The sequence below is a fragment of the Cydia strobilella genome, chromosome 9 (genome assembly GCF_947568885.1).
Source record: "Cydia strobilella chromosome 9, ilCydStro3.1, whole genome shotgun sequence".
NCBI lineage: Eukaryota > Metazoa > Arthropoda > Insecta > Lepidoptera > Tortricidae > Cydia > Cydia strobilella.
In genome coordinates, this window is record NC_086049.1 from 16,982,672 (window position 1) to 17,006,435 (window position 23,764).

Consider the following 23,764-nt stretch of genomic DNA (forward strand, 5'->3'; position numbering starts at 1 on the left):
TTGTTTTATTTTACGTTACCTTTTTGTTCTTTATATACGAAATGTAGTAGTTTTGAGCCAAATTCAAATGAATTTTTTTAAGTTATTTAAAGATGTGTTAAATTTCAAGGCGATTAGTGCAGATTTATCACGAAATGTTATCATAACAAATGTTCCCAAGTAGGCAGGTTTTCGAACATCTATAAACGGGCTTGTTCACTATCTAATCCTACAAACAAAAAAAAGTACTACGTAACGAATACCTTATGCCTTTACAACAGGTTGACAAAATTAAAGTACGTTTAGATACCTACTAAGCTAACTAGATTACATAGATTTGTTGTTTTGTTTAAGAATGAAATAATACAAGTAGTACGATCAAAACACACTATTGCTTTAAAATTAAGCCATAAACATATGTTTTAATATATAGGAATTAAGAGGCCATGCAATTTTGTGGCTCGCTGTAGATTACTTGGAGTAGATTCGTTTGGTTGACGAACGCACCTTAGTAACTTCAAATTTGTTAAATTGTTAATGTCATGTTGAGTTGAAAAATCAAAACTTGCCCAAATTATTTACTCATCTACCGAAGAAATAGAAACATAAACAAGTTGTAATATTTAAAATATCAATAGCTTTAGAATATAAAATTTCAAAATATCTTGCAGTAATTGTAGACGCTTTTTTGAATTCAGATTTTTAATTAAAAGGTAAAAATATTTTGCTATGAATTTTTTAAATAATATTTTACAATATTACATCATTCCTTATTAGTCAATTTCCAGCTAGTTATGCGAGCTTTCGCGCTAGCTGAAAACTAGCGTGCATCGGACGTCGACGACGTATTAATACTATTATATTTTGGGTGCAGAAGTTTGTAGTATGCGCAGTCCAGTCTGAGTGCCAATCGCGGCGCCTGCTGCCGCCCGCCCTGCACTCGCTCGCGTTAAAGTTCGTTTTACGAAAATAAACGTACGATATAAATTCTTGAAACTTAAAATACTGAATAACAGAATAACTTAGTGTGTTAAGCAGTGAAGTGTTTACAGAAGGATGGCGACTGAATGCGAGTGTCCTGAGGGCGGGGAGCCGGTAGACCTGTATATCTATGACCTGACGCAGGGGCTTGCTGCTCTTCTATCACCAGCTATCATGGGTAAGCAGGGCTCCGAACCAGTTTTTTTTTAAAACTCGAAATACCCCAATATTTTTAATTATTTTATGCTCTTCACGTAGGACTGTATATAGATAATAACTTCGTATTATTAGATTGTCCCATTAAAAATGAAATAATAAACCAAAGAACGTAATAATACCGGTATTTTTCGTATGAAGAAAAACCCGGTTCCGAGCATTGTGGGTAAGTTCTTTCTCTGGTCTTACTTTTGCTTAGCGAGTATAAAGTATTTGTTGCTTTGCAGTAGTTTAATGTCAGTCAGTTTTCTGGGCTTACAATAAGGCAGAGAAAATAATCTAAGCAATTTCATTGCTAATCATATCTCCTGTTTTTTGTATATCAATTACTTTTACTTCTTCCTTAAGACCATTCTAATAAAACCAAACTTGATGTGGTTGCCATTTTCATGTAGTTGGTTCTTTGGCCATCTGCAGGCTGTCTCTGATCAGCTCTATATTAGCGTATTATTGCATTGTCATCAAAATTAAAAAAGAACACCTTTTAGCTTAAATAAAACACAGGGAAACGGTTTAAACTTACAATTCTCCTGTCTCCTCCTGTCTCCTATTGTATAGGGCATGAATTCCAATACCTTCTTACATACATAGAAAGCATCCATAACTAAGGAACAAATATTTTTGATAAACACACAAATAAATTCCCTTTATTATTATTATTATTTAACTTTATCCCACATTAGTGGTCCCCAAGGGTATAAGCCTCCTCCATCTGTCTCCACCTCTCTTTGTCAGTGGCAACATCCATCCATTTTTTTCCCGCAGCCTGTACAATGTCATCTGCCCATCTTTTTCTTTGCCTAAATTCCCTTACGAGGATTCAAACCCTGGGCATCCTGCTTTTTAGGCCTAGTACAAATGTTGTAATGGCCAAAACATTTATGTTTGCTGTTTTTAGGGTTCCAAACCCAAAGGGTAAAAACGGGACTCTATTACTAAGACTCCGCTGTCTGTCCGTCTGTCTGGTCCTTCACCAGGCTGTATCTCATGAACCGTGATAGCTGGACCGGTTTTTTTATAAAGTAAATTTTAAAGTTTGCCAATGTAATTTTAAAGGCTCCGTCACACACGCGCGTTTTGCGGGCGGGGCGTGAGCGGACGCCGGCGCGACGGGAGCGCTCTCATCGCGCTCCGTTCACGCTCCGCCCGCAAAACGCGCCTGTGTGACGGAGCCTTAAAGTCAGAAAAAAATATCCTCATGGCTCAGCTCCTTTTCCTACGAGGACATAGAAGAACTCCTTTCAATTTCAAAGCCTTTTATTATCGAACATACAGTTAATAATATTTAATACAATATTTATTTATTTATTTGTGCTTGCAACAACTGTCGGCTCCACATGTCCTTATGACACAAAGGCCTCCTCCATTGCCTTCCATGCCTCTCTGTCTCTGGCTAGTCGTATCCATAGTGGACCAGCAGTTTTCTTTAAATCATCTGACCATCTTTTGTATTGAAGAAAAAGAACTCCTAAAAGTTGACATATAACTTATTTTCTCTTTTCACATACACACACACACACACATTCACTCGCAACGATTAACTTGATTAAGTCGCACGCTGATGGATAACTTTATAATTCTAATAACTTAGTTAGTTTCAATATAATTTAAGATAGTTTTAGAATGCTTGTTTCTTAATAATTTATTGTAAAAAATGTAAAATTTATTCAGTTTTGTATCTCCTCTTCTTTATGTTATGTTATGTTATGTTATAGGCTTTATGTTAATTAATTGTATAAACTCATTCGAGTCTGGGTTACCTACGAGACAGGCTAAGCCTAGTGTAGGAACCAGAGCAACCTGATTAGTATATTTCTATGCCAGGTACATTTTGTCAACTGTATTTAATTATTAATCTTAAGAAGCCTAAAAATATTTTTGTGTACCTACATTTAAAAAAATTGAAGATTTTTTTGAAGTAACACAACAGTTGGAGTAACATAAGAATTAATTTTTGACAGTTAGGAATTGACCTGTATAGGCATATGAAGCCAAGGCTATCAGTCCAATGCTTCTTAGCTATTATATTTTGTAATCTTAGCTTCATATTGTCCTAAGGCCCCAGACATAAAATTAAATAATCCAAGTCTTTACAATACAATGCAATACAATACAAACACTTTATTGCACACCTCAATAAAAAAACAATACAGAAAGAAAACAGCAGTAGGAGGTACACAACAGGCAGTCTTATCGCTAATAAGCGATCTCTTCCATACATCCAGAGTCCCAGAGTCAAATTTAAGAGAGAGAGAGAGAGTAAAATTTAACAAAACAAAACAAATGTAACTGTATTCCGATTGAAAATGATTTAATAAATAAAATAAAATAAATTTCATTTATTTCAGACATTGTCCATATTTTGTTAGTTGTTAAATAAAACTTATAACTACTAATTTAAACATCGAACTTAATAACTATCTAGTCTAGCCATAAATTCCGTTATAATGTAAATTACACATAACAACTATAAATTTTAATTATATAATTATTTGTAAGAAATATAATTATAATTATATAATTTTTTGTAAGAAAATTGTAATTAAAAATTGTAATTATATAATTTAAATTATATATAATATATTTTTTAAATCAGTCATTAGTTTGTCTATTTAATAATATTGAATTTGTTTCAATAACTTTTAATTTATAGTGAATTATTTATTTACAATACAATAAAAGATACATTTCTTACAAATAATTATATAATAAATAATTCACTATAAATTAAAAGTTATTGAAACAAATTCAATATTATCAAATAGACAAACTAATGACTATTTTAATAAATATAATGATTATATTTTGTCATCTCTTGCGTATTTACGTGCTTTTTAATGAAGCATCGAAGTGCCTCAAGAATACGCACGTCTTTGTCACCACCTCCGTCGGGAATTTCGACCCCATAGCTTTAACAAAATTCTGTATCACTAACAAACTATTTTTTCTGTATCACGTAGAGCAGGCCTTGTTGTCTATGAACGTATAACATACACTACCGCTCATAACTATTCAGGCACTTAATTTTTTCCATACAATTGTATACAAAATCGACTTTCAGAATTATACCGCTAAGTCGCAGTCGGGTAACAGTTTTTTGTGGAGTTTACTTTTTAATTTAACAGACATATCGAGCTTCAAAATGATGTGCAGAATATTCGTGTACATTGCCTATTAACCAAATGGCAAGCGTAAATAAATCCATAAATCGTTTTCCAGTACAAAATCGTTTTATTTTGTATGAACTAGTACATAAGGGTTTTTTAAATCGTTGCATAAAGTAAACTCGAAATTTAAAAGGATGTCTGGCAACAATTTGAGGCTCAATATATTTACCTAAATAAAAAATTCAATCCAAAATGTAAGACAGTCATTTGGCTGCGTGTGAACAGTATGATTTTGAAAATAATTTTTGTATACAATTGTATGGTGAAAATTGCGGGTGCCTAAATACTTTTGAGCGTACATAGTACATACAACTACAAGTAATCTGGCTGCATCCTGCAGGTAAGCGACACCGGCGTCCCACTTTCCAAACTGTTTCAAGGACTGTTTTCTTGGACTACTTTACACACCTATACTTAGACTGCGAGCTGGGACAGAGAAAGTTTTCGTTATGTAACTCTTTGTTCGTTTTAATAACAAAAGTTCCGTGAGACACAGACATATTAAATATAATAATAACGGGGTCACTCACGTATTTTAAGTCGAAAAACGCTCGGCATGTTTCACTCCGTACAGAGGAGTGTCATCAGGAGCTTGCGTTGACGGTGACACTCCTCGGTACGGAGTGAAACATGTCGAGCGTTTTTCGACTTAAAATACGTGAGTGACCCGTTATTATTATATTTAATATCTCTTTGTTCGTTATTTGTTTTTGCAAACTTTTATTTAGCTTCACCTTTTGCTAACACAACACGGAGTTGATCTGATGATGCAGTCGAAAGGCAGCCAAAGACTCCTCGATGGAAAAAACATATCGAGTTTAGGCTCATTGGCAAGGAGCGGAATTCCCATAGCAGAAAGCCAACTTCAAGAGGGATTGACCATTGTGTTTCCAGTTATCGATGTAATCGAATTTTTCGCATATTATCGATCACTACCTTTTGACATTATTCTGTAACATAAGCATCCACCTCCACCACCTTCGAGGTTTCCTCTTTGCATCTCCATATTAAAATCACGTTATGCCATCTATGTCAGTGGAGTTTTCATAAGTCATTTCGGTGCCGTGTTACTAAAATGTTTAATTCTAAAAGAAAAACGATAAACAAATCGATAAAGAAATATTCTTGTCTAAGTTACAATGCAGATTCTTCCACTATATTACATTACTCTAATTGTGAAGTTCATTTAAAACAACTAAAGAAGCATAAAATAAAAGTATTTTCTGTTTTATCCATTATTTTGCTAATCCAAAAGTCAAATTTCATTACTTAAACGATGTCGTGACAAATATTTATCGATAGTCGATAAAACAAAGTAGTCAATCCCTCTTGACAAGCGCTGGTGGCCTAGCGGTAAGGGCGTGCGACTTTCAATCCGAAGGTCGCGGGTTCAAACTTCAAACCCCGGCTCGTACCAATGATATTTCGCAACTTATGTATAAACTTATGTACGAAATATACATTTGATATTTACCAGTCGGTTTGCGGTGAAGGAAAACATCGTAAGGAAACCGGACTAATCCCGATAAGGCCTAGTTTACCCTCTGGGTTGGAAGTCGCTTTCATAAAAACTAGTACCTACACCAATTTTAGGGATTAGTTGCCAAGCGGACCCCAGGCTCCCATGAGCCGTGGCAAAAATGCCGGGACAACGAGAGGAAGATGATGATGAGTCAATTCCTCTTGGCTTAGATTTTTGCTATGAGAATTCTGCTCCTTGCTGATTAGAAAGGTCTTGAGAAGCACTAGTCTAGTCCGGCTTGATAAAAATGCAAATCAGAAAAAGTACCTACAATCAGCAATAAAAGCGTTTGTCACAAATAAGATGGTTATATTTAAGGGCCCGTATCACGTAATGGTTTAATGTTTATTTGGGCACAACACAAACGGTACCCAGTGGCACCAATGGCAATGGCGGTGTAATGGGCAAACAGCGAGAGAATCAGTCATGAGCAGTGGAGGAAAGGGCTCCATTCATGTTGCATGCGGTTTTAAAAAAATACCGGCTAATTAGGTGCAACGAATTAAATCGATCGATCAAATTCTGCAATGGTTGGTCTGTAGCTGCAATGTACGTAATCTGCATGCTATTATTAGTGACATCTGTGGAGGCCTTACTAAACACTGTTTTTGTGCTAATTTTCTACAAATTTTACCTAATCAAACTGTACTGGAATGAACCAGACAGATTGGGAAGTAGATTGGGTCAATGAACCATCTTTTTATTATTGGGGATACGAGTATAAGAACAGAGCTTAATTCTTGATGGCAAAACGGGCAATATGTCCCTGCAATCTTGTAAAGGCTAGGCGCCTTCTCTTACTGGTTTGACATTAACATGATTATTTGAGGGAAGATTCCTTATCATGTGTTTATGCCCTCTGATGTGTATCTACGCGGCCATATCGTAAAACATGAAACAGATCGTATAATGGGTGGTTTGAAAATGCGATGTCTACCCCAAGCTTTAAATACACTTTTCGTCGGGTAGTCACACAAATCTCTGTTTTGACATTTTGCTGGGACATCAATTAGCCGCGACCACGACCAGTGAAACCTGTGTCGAAACGTCGGTAAATAAAGGTAACAAAATAAATTCGCGATAAACCCGATTTTAAATGTGATTTAATATGTGTTCAAAACGCGAAAGTTTTTAATGTTAGATCGTATAATGTATCGTAATAATGGTTTTGAGCATTCCTGAAGCATTGTTTACGATAGCCCGAGAATACTTGTAGCTGTTAACGCTAGAATTATGTTATAAAAAGAAAACAAAGTAAATAAACGTTTTATCTATCTATCTATAAAACTTAAAAATTATATATGTAATTGAAGCATTATCTGTTATGGTTTCACCTTCACCAAATCACTATGTCTCAATGTCGATGTGGGGGAATCTCGTACATGGGGGTCAAATCAGTCCTGCATCTACACATTATAAAACATGAAACGGCCCGACAACGCGCTATTTGATCGCAAATATCGTAATGTATGGTAATGAATGGTTTCGCGCATTCCTAAGAAGCATTGTTTACGCTGGGCCAGGAATACGCGAACAGATATGTTCCCGCTGTAAGGATCGCTAATTTTTATGTTAGTGTAACATTTTTTTTGATAGCCTATCTTGTTTCCCACTGCTGGGCAAAGGCCTCCCCTTTCCTCCGCGCATGCAATGCTCCCGCCAGTCGCTGCAAATAGCGGCGAGGTCATCCCGCCATCTCTTTTTTGGTCTGCCTCTGCCCCGGCTAATCTGCGGTGTCCATTCGGTAGCCAGTTTGACCCAGCGATCCGGGTGCATACGTCAGACGTGTCCCGCCCAATCCCACAGTGTAACATGGGGTTTATTATTTTATTATCAGATAAGAACAGTCGTATTGTAGGTACTAGTTTATCAAAATACTGAATGTGTATCTTGAAGACAAAACAGCAATGTGGTGTAGTATAGCGATAGCATAGAGCATATAGATATAGATGTATTATGTAGCGGAGAGAGGAGACAGTTTAGTAGTAATAAACGTCACGTCGAACAGACTGGTTGTTTCCATTAAGATAGCTCCGCCGTACCCCCCCCCCCCCCCCACCTCACATGGCGACCGTGACAGGGCCCGAACCTGCAATCTTCGGTAATTATACAGCTTGCGGTTTCAGGTTGGTAGCTCCGCCGTACCCCCGCCCCCACCTCACAGCAATACGTACAGGCAATAATACCTTACACAACTAAGCGCGCAAAATTATATCAAATTAATAGCATATCATACGTTATATAATATATTAATGGCTCTACAAAATATGTCATTTTTCATTCTTAAAAATCAGCAATATAAATTTTTCTCATTAATAATATAATAGGATCATCAGATTTCCGATAGACAGTCCTGTAGGATATGCTTAGTCTTTATGGTAAATGAAAATACGCCTTGTGCCTATAATAATAACGCATGTATTTATTTTCCGCAGGTCGGCAGGTGGAGGGGGTGTGGCACACGTCGATGGTGGTGTTTGGCCGCGAGTACTACTACGGAGGCGGGGGCATTGCCTCTGCACCTATCGTAAGTACCTACAAATCACAGGTCCTACAAATCTTAGCTGAAAAATTTGTCTCATTCAACAGAGAACAAGAAACTTGCCACTGTGTTATTAAATAAATAAATAAAATTCATTTATTTCAGACAAACATGGTCCATAATATTTTTGTTAGTTGTTAATTAAAACTTATAACTACGGTTAACTTAAAAATAAACTTAAATAACTATCTTAGGTGCTAAAGATAAATGCAGAGAGGACCAGTGTCTTATCAGGCCACTGTCCCATCTGTCAGCCACGACGGTCAGGAGACTGTGGCGGCTGTCGCGCACCCTGCGGAGCGTCGCGGCGCAGCGCTTGCGCAGTGTCGCGTGGAATCCGTCCACATGAGCATCCGCGAACATGCCCGACGCACTGCAGTACCGAGGCAGCCGCAACAGTACCCTGAACGCGTCATTATATTGTACGCGCATGGCGTTGAAAGCCCTTTGCGTGTACCGAGTCCACAGGCTGCAGGTGTACAGCGATGTACAGAACGCTCGAAATAATATTAATTTTTTATTAATTTATTATTAATTTATTTGCAGGTACAAATAAATTAATAGTTTAAAAAAACACTAGAAAAACACGCTTTTGTAAATGCACGTATAAACCAAAAACACTTCTATGATACGATAATCCATCATGGAATGCCACTGCCTATCTTCCGGCTTCATCATCAGACCTTAAAACCTAATCGTGGTCAAAGTTCATTACAAGACTTTTCTAACAAATCCAAACACATCTATGATACGATGTTCCATCATGAAATTCCAGTTCATATCTTCCGGCTCCATCATCAGATCAGTTCGACAGTACCATATTATTGTATAGTTATCAGAACTACATACAGCTGCATATTTTCATGACGCTACCATCCTTGGAAGATGGTTTAATTAGTTACCTTAGACTCCATTACATACCTATAGTTAGTTACATACAGGTCGACCTAATAAAAGCGTGTTAAAAATACTAGTGGAAACAATGTTCAGTGATCTTCCACACCACCCTTGGTCTTGGATAATTGGAGTATGTTGCGCTACCTGCACCTGATAGTCGGTCAATTCTGAGGAGAATGTTAGTGGTCACAGTTCGTTTCGGTACATGGTCGCCACTCCAGAATGTTACGACCTTATCATCCCTTTTATCCGTTCCTTTTCTAGTGAACTATACTCCTCAGTCCTCACTTCTAATTAAAATAGTCTAGTCTACTAGCGAAACGATAATTCTTTTCAAACTTTCAAATCCTGTATCACAATACCAGCTAAGTGCATCGTCCCACTTCAACTGCGTTCGTAGGTATAACCGACACATGCAGTGGGCACTTCTGGCAACTTTTCTACTAGGTAACTACGTGTTGTCTACCGCTGGACTCGCCAAATCCAACGTAGATCATAGTTCCATAAAAAACTTGTCCCGTTCGTTTTAGATTTATTTACAACACAAAATAACGGAGTGGCTTCTGGCAACGTTTCTACCACGTGTTTGCCTATCGCTGGACGCGCCAAATCCCTTGAGGATTCTAGTTTTGATGTGTTTCAACAACTTCATAAAATACTCGTTTTACATCAATTTACAAGGTTAATGCTTTCTCTTACAACAATGGAACAAATTAATTTTGAAATATTTTTTCGAATGCTTTTCTCTTTCTTTTAAACTCTTTCTAAATACACGACAGTTGGAATTTAAATTGGCAACATTCAACAAATTGTAACGCATCTAGAAGTAACGTGTAACCAGCTCTTGGGCAACAAGAATATAATGTAATTAATTATTTAACTCCGTACCGTGAACGTTCCGAAGTGGAAAACCTTTTCATTTCACGTCTGTACAAGACAGTTCAGTTTCTGTTGTCCAGCGGCCGTTTCTCGGTTATTTATTCCATATGCCCACGCGCGTCTATTCTCGCAGGTATGCGTCCTCTGACGTCGCATTATCTGATCGACACCGTTTCTAGATAGGAAGGTTGAATCATATCATATCGGTCTTTAAGATGTTTACTTACCTAATTATTTTACGATTTAAATTGGGCATATTTTTTATTACTTACTCCGTTGGCTCAGCGACCTAAAATGAGACTTGGCCTCCGACACAAGACAGCGTCACGTCAGCGCCAGCGCCGCGCGTTTTCTCGGTCCTGTGTGACCTCTCGCCAAAGTGCAGATCCGCCTCCAGCATGTCGCACCAGCGATACCTGGGGCGTCCGATAGGACGTCCTCCTGCTGGGCGGCCCAGATATGCTCTTTTCACGTTCCGATCTTCATCCATTCTCTCAAGCCCAACCAATGTTTTTTATTGCAAATAATAACTCTAGGGGTTCATTTCATAACAATTCCCTAAAGTTTTCGCGACGAAAATTCAAGTCTAATGTGCAAGCGACCGGACCGTGCAGACTTGGTTTAGAGGATTCGAGAATAAACGGTAGCTTGGTAACTTATTTTTCTCAAAAATGGACGGCAAAGTCGACGTTGCCGGTTAAAAATTAGGTCGCGAAGTGCGTAGTTTATGGTCAGTCAAAAAATTAAAAAGTTAAAAACATTGCATACAAATTCCATTATTTGTCGAGTTCCAAACTTTTTAAAAGTTGAAGTGGCCATATCAAATGAAGGCATAGGTCCATTAAACAGCCAAACAGATGATCAGTACTTATTATTATAATGTTGGTACTGCGACTATTTAGCTGTCTCAAATAGGTTGGCGTATTTTCGGCAAAAAAATACACTTCGTTTTTCTGTGAAAATATATACGTAAGAACGTTGCTTCTGTAAAATATTTCTATTATATTTGTATTTATTGCGCCATTTTTGAGAAAAGCACTATATATGACTTGGCAGGAAGGCTACTTGCTGGCTTCGGATTCAATTAAACGGACTCCCGAGGTCGTCCGTTTAAAACGAATCCTCAGCCAGCAAGTAGCTACTTCCGAGCCTCGACAATAATGTACTATTCCATGCAGATTTTCAAACGTGTGCGATCTAGTTTATGGTCCGTTCGTTGAACTCAGTTTCCGCAGAACCACGTTTAGCAAGTAGTCCTGGTGAGCAGTAAAACTGTTAACTTCCGTCTTCTCTTCCGTGTCTTGGAAGTTATTTCGAAATCATTTCGAAAATAGTAGTTTCATGTTTTCTATAAGAATTAAAAGTAATAATTCTAACGTAACATAAAGATGACTAACTTAATTTTGTCACAAAGGTGTCATTTATGTTTTATAAGTTTTATGGTTTAAGAAGAACTTTATTCTCAAAAAGAATTTACAAAATTCGCTTACTTGAGAATACAAAAAATTATAATAAGTATATCTTAGGACTAGCGTGCAGACAATGTGACATAAATATTCATTATAAATAATCATTACAAAGATTCGTTTGGTTACAAAGTGGGTAGAAATAGAAAAAGGTTACTAACCATATGGTGCATTCCCAACGCTTACCAAGCGCATGCGAGTTTACGCTATCCAGTATAAGTGTGACTTATGATTAAGCGCGGTCATTAGAAATTGTGAGTCACGTTATGCTGGTTTACCAATCATGCGTCCGACAGCGGGTCAAAGGGAACTCGTTGCCTAACGAATGTCGGCAAGCTACGAAGCAGTTAGCATGGAGAAGGCAATTGGTTTAATTATAATAACGCAGGTCAGATAGTATTAATTATATAGTATTTGTTAGAAATAATATAATAGGTTTTTTTTTTGTATAGTTTTTATTATATATATATATATATATAGTTCTTACATAGTTTTTTTTATTGATGTATATTATTTATATGTATGTAATTTTATGCAATAAAAAATAATTAAATAAAGTTTTTGCATTTATAGTTATAGTATATTGTTATTTATGTTTATTTTGGTATGTTGTTTAATAATATAGTTTGTATTAGTATGTTTAGTATTAATTGTTAATATTTAGCAGTTTTAATATATACAGTATAAAATTTGGTTGTTTTGTGCAATATACATATATTATATTAAATATTAATTTACGTGCGTGATTTTTTTTTTTTTTTTATACGGATAATATATGTTTTCAAAATATTTACCCTACTTAAAAATAACTTTCATAAAGGTAAGGTAACATTGGTTTTGACTGAAATGTTGGATGTTTAGGTAGGTACCCGTTTTTGCTATTTATTGCTCTCAAGTATGCCTAATATAATATGAGTGACGAGGTCCTAAATAATTCGGAAATTAAATTTATAAAGTGCAAAAACTTGCATGTATTTTGTATTTGATCGGTCTATCACCCTGCAAAATAATGAAACGTAGCATGCGGGATTTTACTACTTCTAAATCAATTAGCCTTAAGAAAAACCTTGATTTGATTTCGACGTATAAGAAGTAAAAATAAAGAAATGAATACCTATGTAAGGCATTAAGGGGCCCACTGACTATCAGTCCGCCGGACGATATCGGCCTGTCAGTTAGAATAAAAATTTGACAGTTCCGAACAACTGACAGGCCGATATCGTCCGGTGGACTGATGGTCAGTGGGCCTCTTTAGACAAGCAAGGTACTAAGGCGAAGAACCCACGTAGCGACGTGGCACCGCTTCGCCGCGCGATACAGCGGTGCGACGCCGCTACCACCGTGGGTTCTTCGCCTAACTAGGCATTAATTAATAAGTAATAGTTATTATAATAGATATGACGGGCAAAACTTTAAATAGAAGTATATTTTCAGATTAATTGAGATAAAAGTAAACACGAGCACAACGGCCATATCTTTCGCCACAAGTTTCGCACGGCGGTGGTTTGTTGCCTTCAAATTTCTTGACTACGCCCCCTCTATAGTCCAAATATCCCGGACCCCGTGTTGTGATCATGACGCATTTAAACTGTCATAGTACTCGCGTAATACCATTCCACAATCACACCTATTAATAACTTCCAATCTATCTTTATCCCGCCGTTTTTGCCAAAATATAGCTCACAACTGATACGCGCATATCGCACTTTATTTATATTATATTAGGGGCTATTTTTAAATGTGATTTTACGCGCGTAGTGGCGACATTACGGAATATTGAATAGTCGTGATTTTGTTTTGTAAATCAAATCGAAGGGGCACTCGAAAAAAGTTGTTTAAAAGTTCGGTAAGTGTTATTCATAGAACAATTATTCATAACCACAGCTGCGTAAATCGTTATTGGCATAATAATACAATAAAAACCGATACAAATATTTGTTTAAATTCAAAGCAAAGTAATAAAGTATGCCTATGCAAAGGACCACGCACATACTCCCTGCCCTGACGCATAGCGAATTTTCCTTAGCCACTTCTGGTTCCATTTGTTGTCTATTTGGCGCACGAATTAGTGATTTGGCGCGAGTGGCGCGACATTATAATATTAAAGAGGAATCAAAATAGTTTCTATTTGACAACAACAGATTTCTTGTCAAAAATGTGACAAAACTATCAAACATTGTTATATGTCACATAATGGCAAACTGCCAACGTACAGTAGGCGCTTTATGCGGAAGAAAGAAATATTTAGGTATGACTCTTTGTGGACAGTGGTTTACTATCATCATATGAATACATTCTGTAATTGTAATCTGTAATTTGTGGGCAGCAGACAAACAGCTAACCGGCCAACTATAAGTTTAGTCAGGCAAAGATACATTGATTGAGTAAGATGTGTCAAATCTAAGACAATTTCGTGCTTCGAATTTGGCAGGTAAACGAGATGGCGCTGTACAAGCTCCATACATTTTGCGGTAACTCTGATTGTCAAAAGTTGACGTTTGACAATTCAGTGACCGCAAAACATATGGCGCAGTACAGCGCCATCTGTGGATGTCAAGCCAAGGGGCACGTTTTTAGGGTTCCGTACCCAAAGGGTAAAAACGGACCCTATTACTTAAGACTCCTCTGTCCGTCTGTCTGTCTGTCTGTCTGTCACCAGGCTGTAGGTATCTCTTGAACCGTGATATAACTACTATAACAACATATAGTTATGCGAGTCCGATTCGCACTTGTCCGGTTTTTTTCTTAGACTTTACCTCTATTACAATCGATTATCTTTGGTTCAGGCAAACATTCTGTATATTATCATAATATTGCACGTTTGCCCTCAGTGGCGCCCTCAATTAATTTCAACTTTTTGTCGAAATGTAGCGACGCCGTAAAAAGCGAAATCTACAAGTGTCTGGAGTATCTATCGCAGCATGTGTAAGTTGGGACTTGACGCACTATAAAAAGATGCCTTACTTGCGGTTAGACATGAAAATTTTCGGTTTTTAAACGATAACTTTTTGTTGTCCTAACAAAAATCTACGAAATTTAGTAAAAATCTTGGGAAACTGTTCATAAGGTTCAAATATTACGATTTATTATCAACACCACAAAAAGTAATCATCGGAAGACAAAAATTCTCATGTCCTAACACAAGTACGGCGTAGTTCTACAGGTCCCTCCACACTCATGCGCGAATCACGGCGCGAAGCCGCGAACGCGAGTGTGGAGTCTAGTTCGCTATTCAGCGAAATCGACTCCACATTCGCGTTCGCGGCTTCGCGCCGTGATTCGCGTATGAGTGTGGAGGGCCCTTAAAGTGTGGCGAGGCACAAACTCTTCCAAAGAAGAATGATATCACTGGTTTGTCTGTGAGACTCATAAACATATTGCAACATTGCAGTGTTGAAATATATTCCCACTTCCCGCTATTCAGACAATGGCTGGAGACTGACATACATTATTATAAATCCCTCTCCCAACAGGTGCGCCTAACCGTGCCAAGACTCTAAATTGCAGTGCACTGCACCTCGTGAGTTCCTTACCCCCCTCCCACCTTGCCCTTTCCATCTTCGTTGTGTTATTAAATTAAATTAAATTGTCATTTATTTCAGGCCTAATACACCCATATGTGTTAGTAACTTACATAGCTAATAAAAATAATGTTAGTGCTATTACAAAACAAATTAACATGCAAATTAACTAATGACTAGGAGCTAACTTAGGGCTAGGACACACCGGATGAGCCTTATAAATGTAACATATAACCACAAATTATCATCATTTTTGACTAGAAAATGCAACAAATAATTAAAACTCAACACAATACAAGTGTCCAAAGCCTCCATAAAAACCAGATAAAAAAAAAAAAAAAACAATACAATTCAAATAAAATAATTAAATTAAAAATTCAATAATAATTAAAATTACAATTATTACAATTAAAATTACAAGTATTCACATTTGTCAAATTTTATAATTTAAAAACACAAAGAATATTCAATAGATAATAAATGCTAATTAAGACAACGCAATCCGGAGTGTGTTACCAGTTATAATTTACAGGAGTGCATATTAATCCAGCTTTGGAGCATCGATGAATCCCATCTCTCAGCAAACACTCTTAGGATGCTATTTGGACTCTCCTTCAGCCTACCGAGCAAGGAGGCACAGCGTTTCCTCATGATCGCATGGAAGCCATCCACGCCTGCCTCCGCAAACATGCCCGACGCACTGCACCTCCGTCCAAGTCCAATTAACACCCTAAAAGCGTTATTGTACTGCATACGCAGTTATACCTTTATCTTGCCACTTTTGTCAGGTAGAATCGAAATTGGGATAATTGTTGAAACGGAGCGGTAAAGAAATCAATTCATTCAGTAAATCTCAGTTGACTTCCTTATTATCCCCCGCTCCACATTGTTTTAACGTTATTAACCTGATCGAAATCGGGATAAGTGGTGACAGGGAGCGGTAAAACAGTCGGTTTATTCTGACGTTTTTGTGTCGGTCTTCTTTTGTTCTTGGGTGAACCATATAGCTTACAAAGCCCCATTTATAAAGAGGGTTCAAGAACTTGCATGCGATTTTCGTAGCATTGCGGCATTTGTGATTTATTACTTAGTGATTTATAAGTTTTGTAGTTTAACTTTTCATTGATTTTTGGAATTACTATTTTAATTTTAATATGAATACCACACAAGTCACTAAGTGCTTTGGTGTAATACTGTTAGTGTTAACTATGTGTTAACCTATGTGTAAAGTTTAATAATAATAAAAAAGACGCTACGTAACGTAACGTAGGCGAACAACACGCGAACGCGAAGCGATGCGGCGCGGGGTGAATCAATCCTTTGATACCTATGGAAGTGTCCTACGTGGGCGATCTCGTATTAAATGTATGAAACCGATATGCGTCACGTCACAACACAACACAACACGACACGTCAGACAAATGTGAATCGGGCTTTACTCATCATTGGCCACGACGCCCACGACATCTGTAGCCGATGATTGTTGCAGCGTCGGTTAAAATCAGGTGTTGCTGGGAGGTTAATCGCAACGTCTGCGTCCGAGCTTTCGGTCAATAAATAAAATATGTATGGTATTTATATAATGCTTCTAACTGATAACCATAGGGTAACTTATACTAGAGCGGTACTGTCATAGTAAATTTTGTAACCCCAGTAAATTCACTGCCATCTGTCGACACACTTTAAAACTAAAAATGAAGATTTATAAAAATACGATAGAATGTATTTAAATATAGATAAATGATTTTTTTTATTTGCATTAATTATTTTTATGATTTTGACCCATGTTCTTTCACTGATATGCGTTAAAATTGTTAAATAACAAACGAAACCGTCAACGCCATCTATTCGACTGTAGGCCAAAACTAGTAGCGCCCTCTCAACGAGAATCAAATTTTCTTGATTTTCGAGGCACGTTTTTTCCTTAGACTGTATCTATCTATTACGGAGTTATATCTATCTTTGCTGATAACTAAGCGCATTACATATGTACATTTATTTAGTTATAGACTTTACTACTCTTTATTTGTGTTTCCGTTTTGAAATTCGATCGAAATGGAATCCCTCGTCTATACCTATGTATTTCAAAGTACGGGTTCCACGTTAGTGCATCGTTATAGCCCGGTCTAGATTCCGCAATTCCTGCAATTGTATCTGGAGCGGAGTTATCTAATGCACCGGTTCCTGGTTGGCGCCCGAAATACACCGGCATCTCTCGCTTGTCCCGCTCACACATAAACCTAAAGGTGCTTTTACATGGAACGAGTTTCACGGATTGGGGCTATAATCGTTTATGCCCAAAACCGTGGAACCCCTAAACGTCTATAAACGTCTTTTGGGCCAAATCGAACGTACACTGATATCAGAATGACATCTAAATAACGTTATTCAGATATCCTGCATTTCGCTCGTACTTGTCCGTACATCGTACATCTAATAGCGTGGACGGGCCGCGCTATAACTAAATGACATCATTCAAATATTATTCTGATGTCAGTGATCAGTGTACGTTCAAATTTGCCTGTTTTGCTCATTATGAATAACAAACCGTTAGAATGCTCGCATTAATTAGCTTTTCAAAATTGTTTTAGGTGTTTCATTTGCACGAAGTCAATTTATTTAACCTTTTCGACGCCGTGTCAAACACAAAAGCTGTCATCCAGACGCCACGGTCATGGAGACTGTATAAAGGAGCCAAATCTCTATGTATGAAAAGTGTCCATCAAAAAACAGTAATTAGGCGGCGCCACCATACACCGAAATACTACCAAAAACAACCTACGTAATTTGGTCGGGTTATTTGTTGCATTATATGGTTCATGTTATACTCATGTCCCAGAGCCTAACTAGCGCCACCGGAGAGATTAGCAACTATTATTTAAAGCTTAACGCCGTCACTTTTACAACAATTCTGCCATAAGAGATTGCGATCCTTTCTATACCATCCATAGCCACGGTACTGAAGTGTCAAAACTGAAATTGAACTTTATGCATATACTTGATCGATTAATCGGTCTTTAGCGTTGATCCTACGGTGCGTATATATCGGTCATTGGCGTCCAAAAGGTTAACAGACCAACGCATCATCACTCTCCGTTGTGCGTTATTGCACGTGTAGTTTACTTACGTTAATCAACATATAGATAGATTAAGTAGAAACCGTTTTAGAAAACAATTGATTAAAGATAGAGGCAGACAATAATCGTATTACATCTGCGATTGTTAAAACTCGTTCCATGTAAATGGACCTTAAAAGAAATAGTTTCAGAAGACCGTTTATAACGTAAAGGTGACTTTATTTATTTTTGATGGCGACGGAAACGACATTTAAACGCGGCCGCTCTAATATATGATGTTTTCTTCAATAGAGTCGTAAATGTTTGGTGATGTTTTAAATCTGGCGGCGTTCCGTTGCATACAGAAATAACCGCTGCATTCGTGATGTTCTCAGGCAAAAGTTACGTCGTCTACTGTCATATAGATGTAATTAGAAATTCTTCGATTTGATAACTGACCAAGTGGTATCTTAACAGTGAGGAGAAGTAATGCAACACTTACTCGTAGACATGGAACTGTCGACATCATTGTAAATTTAGAATACTTTAAATACCTTAGCACAGACCAACTAGGCGGTTTTCTGTGGCAGCATTGCTGTTTATTTAAAAATTACACTTCTCATTATTTCCAACCCTTTTTACCAATATGCGCAAACAACAATACAATACAAATACTCTTTATTGCACACCTCAATAAAAAACAATACAAAAAGAAAACAGCAACAGAAGTAGAGGTAGACAACTAATGTAACAGTAATTTAACTCTCGTATTTGTTTGTTTACAGGGCGGCACGATGGCGGGGCAACCTCGGCAGATACAGCGACTCGGCGTGACATATGTCCCGGCGGCCGTGTTTCGCGAGTACTTGCAAGGACTGGCGGCTACCACGTTTGCGTGAGTACTACGAAACCTGAGGAATAGATGAGCCTACTTGTCCCCATACTACAAGATTAGCACAGCACTGCATTGCATACCCTTCCGCTTCCTCATTTCGTAAATGCACGAAGCTTATGCTCCTATTGTAGTTAGACACAGTATAGCCGTGCCATGGGCATACCATCATTATTTGTATGTAACTGTGTACAAGCCTTTATTCACTCCACTGACAACATTATGGTTAATTTTCACTTTTATATAAAATTTATTTCAACTCGTATCTAACGTAACTAGAACTAGCCATGCTGCCGAAAAAAATTGTGACGTGAAAAGGAACTACTAACTGAAGGAACTAATTGATTATGTACGCCTTTATATTAAAATTAGCTTATCTCTTTTTTCCAGTGGCTCGGCGTATTCCCTCCTAGAACACAACTGCAACCACTTCACAGACGAAGTAGCACAGTTTCTATGCGGCGCGCGTATACCCAAGCACATCGTGCAACAACCGGAGACGGACTTACCCCCTCCCTTCCGCGCTGCTTTGGAAAATTTACTGCGGGCGCCAGACGGTGGCCAGGTGAGCTACTAATTGCTAATATTATATGTAATCACAAGCACATCGTGTAAAAATCGTAGATGAACTTATCGCCGCTCTTCACGCGCTTGTGATTCTGCTTCGAGCACCGGACGGTGGTTAGGTGACTTACTACGTTGTTAATATTTTTGACCTAGCAATGCCACGACCAGAAACGTAATTAACACCGCCCTTACGCGCTGCATTGATTTACTTGTGGTTGCCAGGCGGGTGTCAGGTAAGCTGCTTGTAAATGTTATACTGCAGTGGAAGACGGACTTGCCCGCTCCTTTCCGCGGCGTTTTGGTAAATTGGCACCCAATGCTCAGGTAATCTACTGCTTTTGCGTATACTGGGTATGTGTGTGTGCGTTTTTCTAAACTTTACAAGAGTGAGACGTAACATGTGTTAGGAAACTGCGTGTTTAATATATTATGTAACATGATATTTTCATCGCAAAACTATATAAGAGTTAGGCCTTATATACCTGTTTTATTTCATGTAATATGTACCTATGAAATACTGTCTTCAAACACAGCAAGCAGACAAATTATTGAATTTCAGTGTAATAACGTAATATTAGGTACATTAAGTAAGTACATTTTCACAATATTGCAAAGTTCAAATCGAGATTACAATAATTGCAAAAATTGATTTGAGCGCGAAAAATCGCAAAAGTAATTAGTAGAAACGGTGCCATCTGTCGGCACACGCCAAAATTACCCAACGAGTACGTTGACGCGTTTTGTGTACATTCTATTACGAAAGTTCATCTAGGACGAAACGAAACCAGCATTAGGCGCTAGATGTCTCTGATAGCAAAGATTAGAAAGTCCAAGAATCTAAAAAATGGTTGATAATATCATAGAGTAACTTATACTAGAGCGGTACTGTCATAGTAAATTTTGTAACCCCAGTAAATTCACTGCCATCTGTCGACACACTTTAAAACTAAAAATAAATATTTATAAAAATACGATAAAATGTATTTAAATATGGATAAATGATTTTTTTTATTTGCATTAATTATTTTTATGATTTTGACCCATGTTCTTTCACTGATATGCGTTAAAATTATAAATAACAAACGAAACCGTCAACGCCCTCTATACGAGTGTAGGCCAAAACTAGTGGCGCCCTCTGATCGAGAATCAAATTTTCGTGATTTTCGAGGCACGTTTTTTCCTTAGACTGTATCCCATTTATTACGGAGTTATATCTATCTTTGATATTATCTATGGATGGATTATTATTTTATAGACGTTTATCCTCCTAAGCCCTTTATCTTTGATAATATCAACCATATTATAGTTATTGCATTATAAGAAGAGGCCACGCACATTCCATGCATTCATCGGTCATTCTAAATATATACCAATAAAAAGCTGAAACGTGACAATCGTCTTGAGCCTTAATGTACAAATAAAATCAATAGAATTATTAATAATTCGAGTATAATATAATATTATGATAATGTATATACATATATATATATTATTATGAGTATACAATTTAATGTATAAGCACTTTAAATTTTCATCACACTTGCTCAAAGTGTGTAAATACACAATATGGCGGACGATATGCGTTACTTTACCGTATTTAACATTTATCTCGCTTATAACTTTATTTTTTTCTTCCCAAGTGTGATGAAAAACGTTGTGTGTAACACGGGCGGCATTAAAATTGTAACCTTAAGTCACTTAAACCCTCTAACCTAACCTCCGGTTATCATATATTTGTGGTAATTTCTATAAAAAGGAACCTTATTTTCGATGGCGGTTACGCCATTATAAACGATGCTCCGATATAAATACAATGCCGCGCGACGCTGTGCGGCGTAAGCGCCATCGACAATAAGGTCCCTTTCCATAGAAAATGCCCCATTTGTCTAAAATTGACACTCGTTAACAATTTTGCCCATACCGCGCCCTTCGTGCACAATGAACTTACGAACAACTTGATTCCTGACCCACTGTGAAAACTTTTCACATTTATTTTACTTACGTCATTATATTGATTTCGAAGTAAAATTAAGCGCTCCGCGTACGAGGAAACTATTTGATAAAAATAATCGCGGCACACGAGAGGTTTATGTTATATGGTGGGTCACAAATCAGTTCTCTGTTTTCCGTGCGAAAAGCGTCAACGCTGCGTCCAACAGAAAAATAGTACCTATACAATCCCTGGGGCAGTAAATAAGAGTCTCAGATCACACGTTTGGCGACCCCGGCTTCGCCTCAGCCGCCAGTTACGTGTGATCCAAGACATTTCTTACTTTACTGCTCTAGGTATGTAATATACAAATTAGCTCCATGCATGAATTTATTTTTATTTTTGGATTCATAATTTATATCGTTGGAACACCGGAAATGATAAAAATACTTTTGTAAACCTTAACATTATTTTATTAAAAAATATTTAAAATGTTGAAAATTTTTGAGCGGTTGAAACGCTCATAATTTTTGGCGCGAATTCGACAGAGCGTGATGACGTCACACGTTGGGCGGCCCAACTGACGTTTGATAATAATAACACTAATCTGTCGAACGCGTGACGTCACGTGGCGTTTCGAGCGTTTCGTTCACTAGCTTTTCGCGGGCAAATTTTTGTACTTTTTATTTAATTTTAAGTAATTAAATGGTAATTTAAAAACGGAAATGCATTTGTAACATGATATAACGGTAACAAACATCCGAATAAAACATATTTCGTTCAAATATAAACTTCATGCATGAGGCTAATTGTTAGATTGTACTATATCCGGGCGTGGTTGGCAGGGCTCGGGGCCGGCACGGAGCGGCTCGCCGCGGCGGGACCGACCTCACTAACGCTTAACCTCGCTTGCGGCCATTTTTGTGAGTTGCTTATCAAAATAAGATGTAGACATCGTTTTTTTTAATACTACGTCGGTGGCAAACAAGCAGTCTCCGTAGCTTATGTACGCCTGCAACTCCAGAGGAGTTAAATGCGCGTTGCTGACCACCACACCCTCGTTGGCAACCTTACTCACCGGCAGGAACACAACACTATGAGTAGGGTCTAGTGTTATTTTGTTGCGGTTTTCTGTAAGGTAGTGGCAGTTGGCCTTCACTAAATTAAAAAGCTACTTTGTTTCTCTCCCTGGAGTGAGGAAAGTCGCACTTTCGTCACTCCAGGGAGTGACGAAAGTAGGCTTGTTCGAGCTGCTGAGGTGAAAAAGTATGTGACACCCAATCTAATAGAATCGTTTTACAAATAGAGATTACAGTTCACATTCAAACAACATAGGCATCGTCCACCACTATTGCGGCTCATTGCATCCATATGAATATCCTTGGTATGTACCGGGGTGAATCAACTTTTAACACTGATTTCGTGTTTTCGACTCTTAGAAAAATCGATTTTTCAAAAACCATGTTGTTTTATTTTACTTTTTTATTTACACGGGCATTATTAGATATATAAGTATTTTATCAACACATTAAAATTACCAACTTGAACAGATAAAAGTAACATTTTGTACGGTAACGCAGTAGAAAAATACTAAAAATGGTGTGTCCCTGATTTTTGTATGGGAGAAAACTTTTTTCTGCTGCGTTACCGTACAAAATGTAACTTTTATATGATCAAGTTGTTAATTTTAATATGTTAAATAATTACTTATGTATATAGGTATAATAATGCCCGTCAAAAAAGTATAAAATCAACATGATTTTTGAAAAATTTATTTTTCTTTGCTAGGGAGTCTAGGCCTAGGGACACGAAATTAAGTATTCTAAAAGTTGATTCACCCACAGTCAGCAAAACTATTAGCTTTGCACCCCTGCATGCAAAGGTGCTAAGCTAATACTTGTGCTAGCTGTACAAGAATAATATTTACTTAGGACCCAGCTTGTAATGTTTGAAGTATTTTTTAATGATTCCGAATTCCGAAAAAAACAGCCCGGGAGATCTTTGCTTGTTCAATTTCAGGTCTGAACTGCTAATTTTTAGGTACAAATTAACGTTACGATACAATACAACTGAATCGTACAAGTAAAAGGGGACTTAAGAGAACTAATATGAGGTTATCATTAATCAATAATTTATTGCTTTCATACTC

At 37.3% G+C, this 23,764-nt stretch overlaps 1 protein-coding gene across 2 annotated transcripts in view; it reads left to right on the forward strand.

Moving 5' to 3' along the window:
* The first annotated feature begins 567 nt into the window (after positions 1-567).
* Positions 568-23,764, forward strand: part of LOC134744459 (uncharacterized) — a 78,618-nt gene continuing 55,421 nt past the window's right edge. The window contains exons 1-5 of one of the 2 annotated variants that reach the window (XM_063678273.1): positions 568-692; positions 1,032-1,138; positions 8,301-8,392; positions 19,012-19,121; positions 19,509-19,683. In XM_063678273.1, the coding sequence (XP_063534343.1) occupies positions 1,036-1,138; positions 8,301-8,392; positions 19,012-19,121; positions 19,509-19,683 (480 nt within the window). In that variant the 5' untranslated portion in view covers positions 568-692; positions 1,032-1,035. Of the gene's footprint in view, positions 693-982; positions 1,139-8,300; positions 8,393-19,011; positions 19,122-19,508; positions 19,684-23,764 lie in introns of those variants that run through there. The other variant, XM_063678274.1, reaches the window with a different exon arrangement.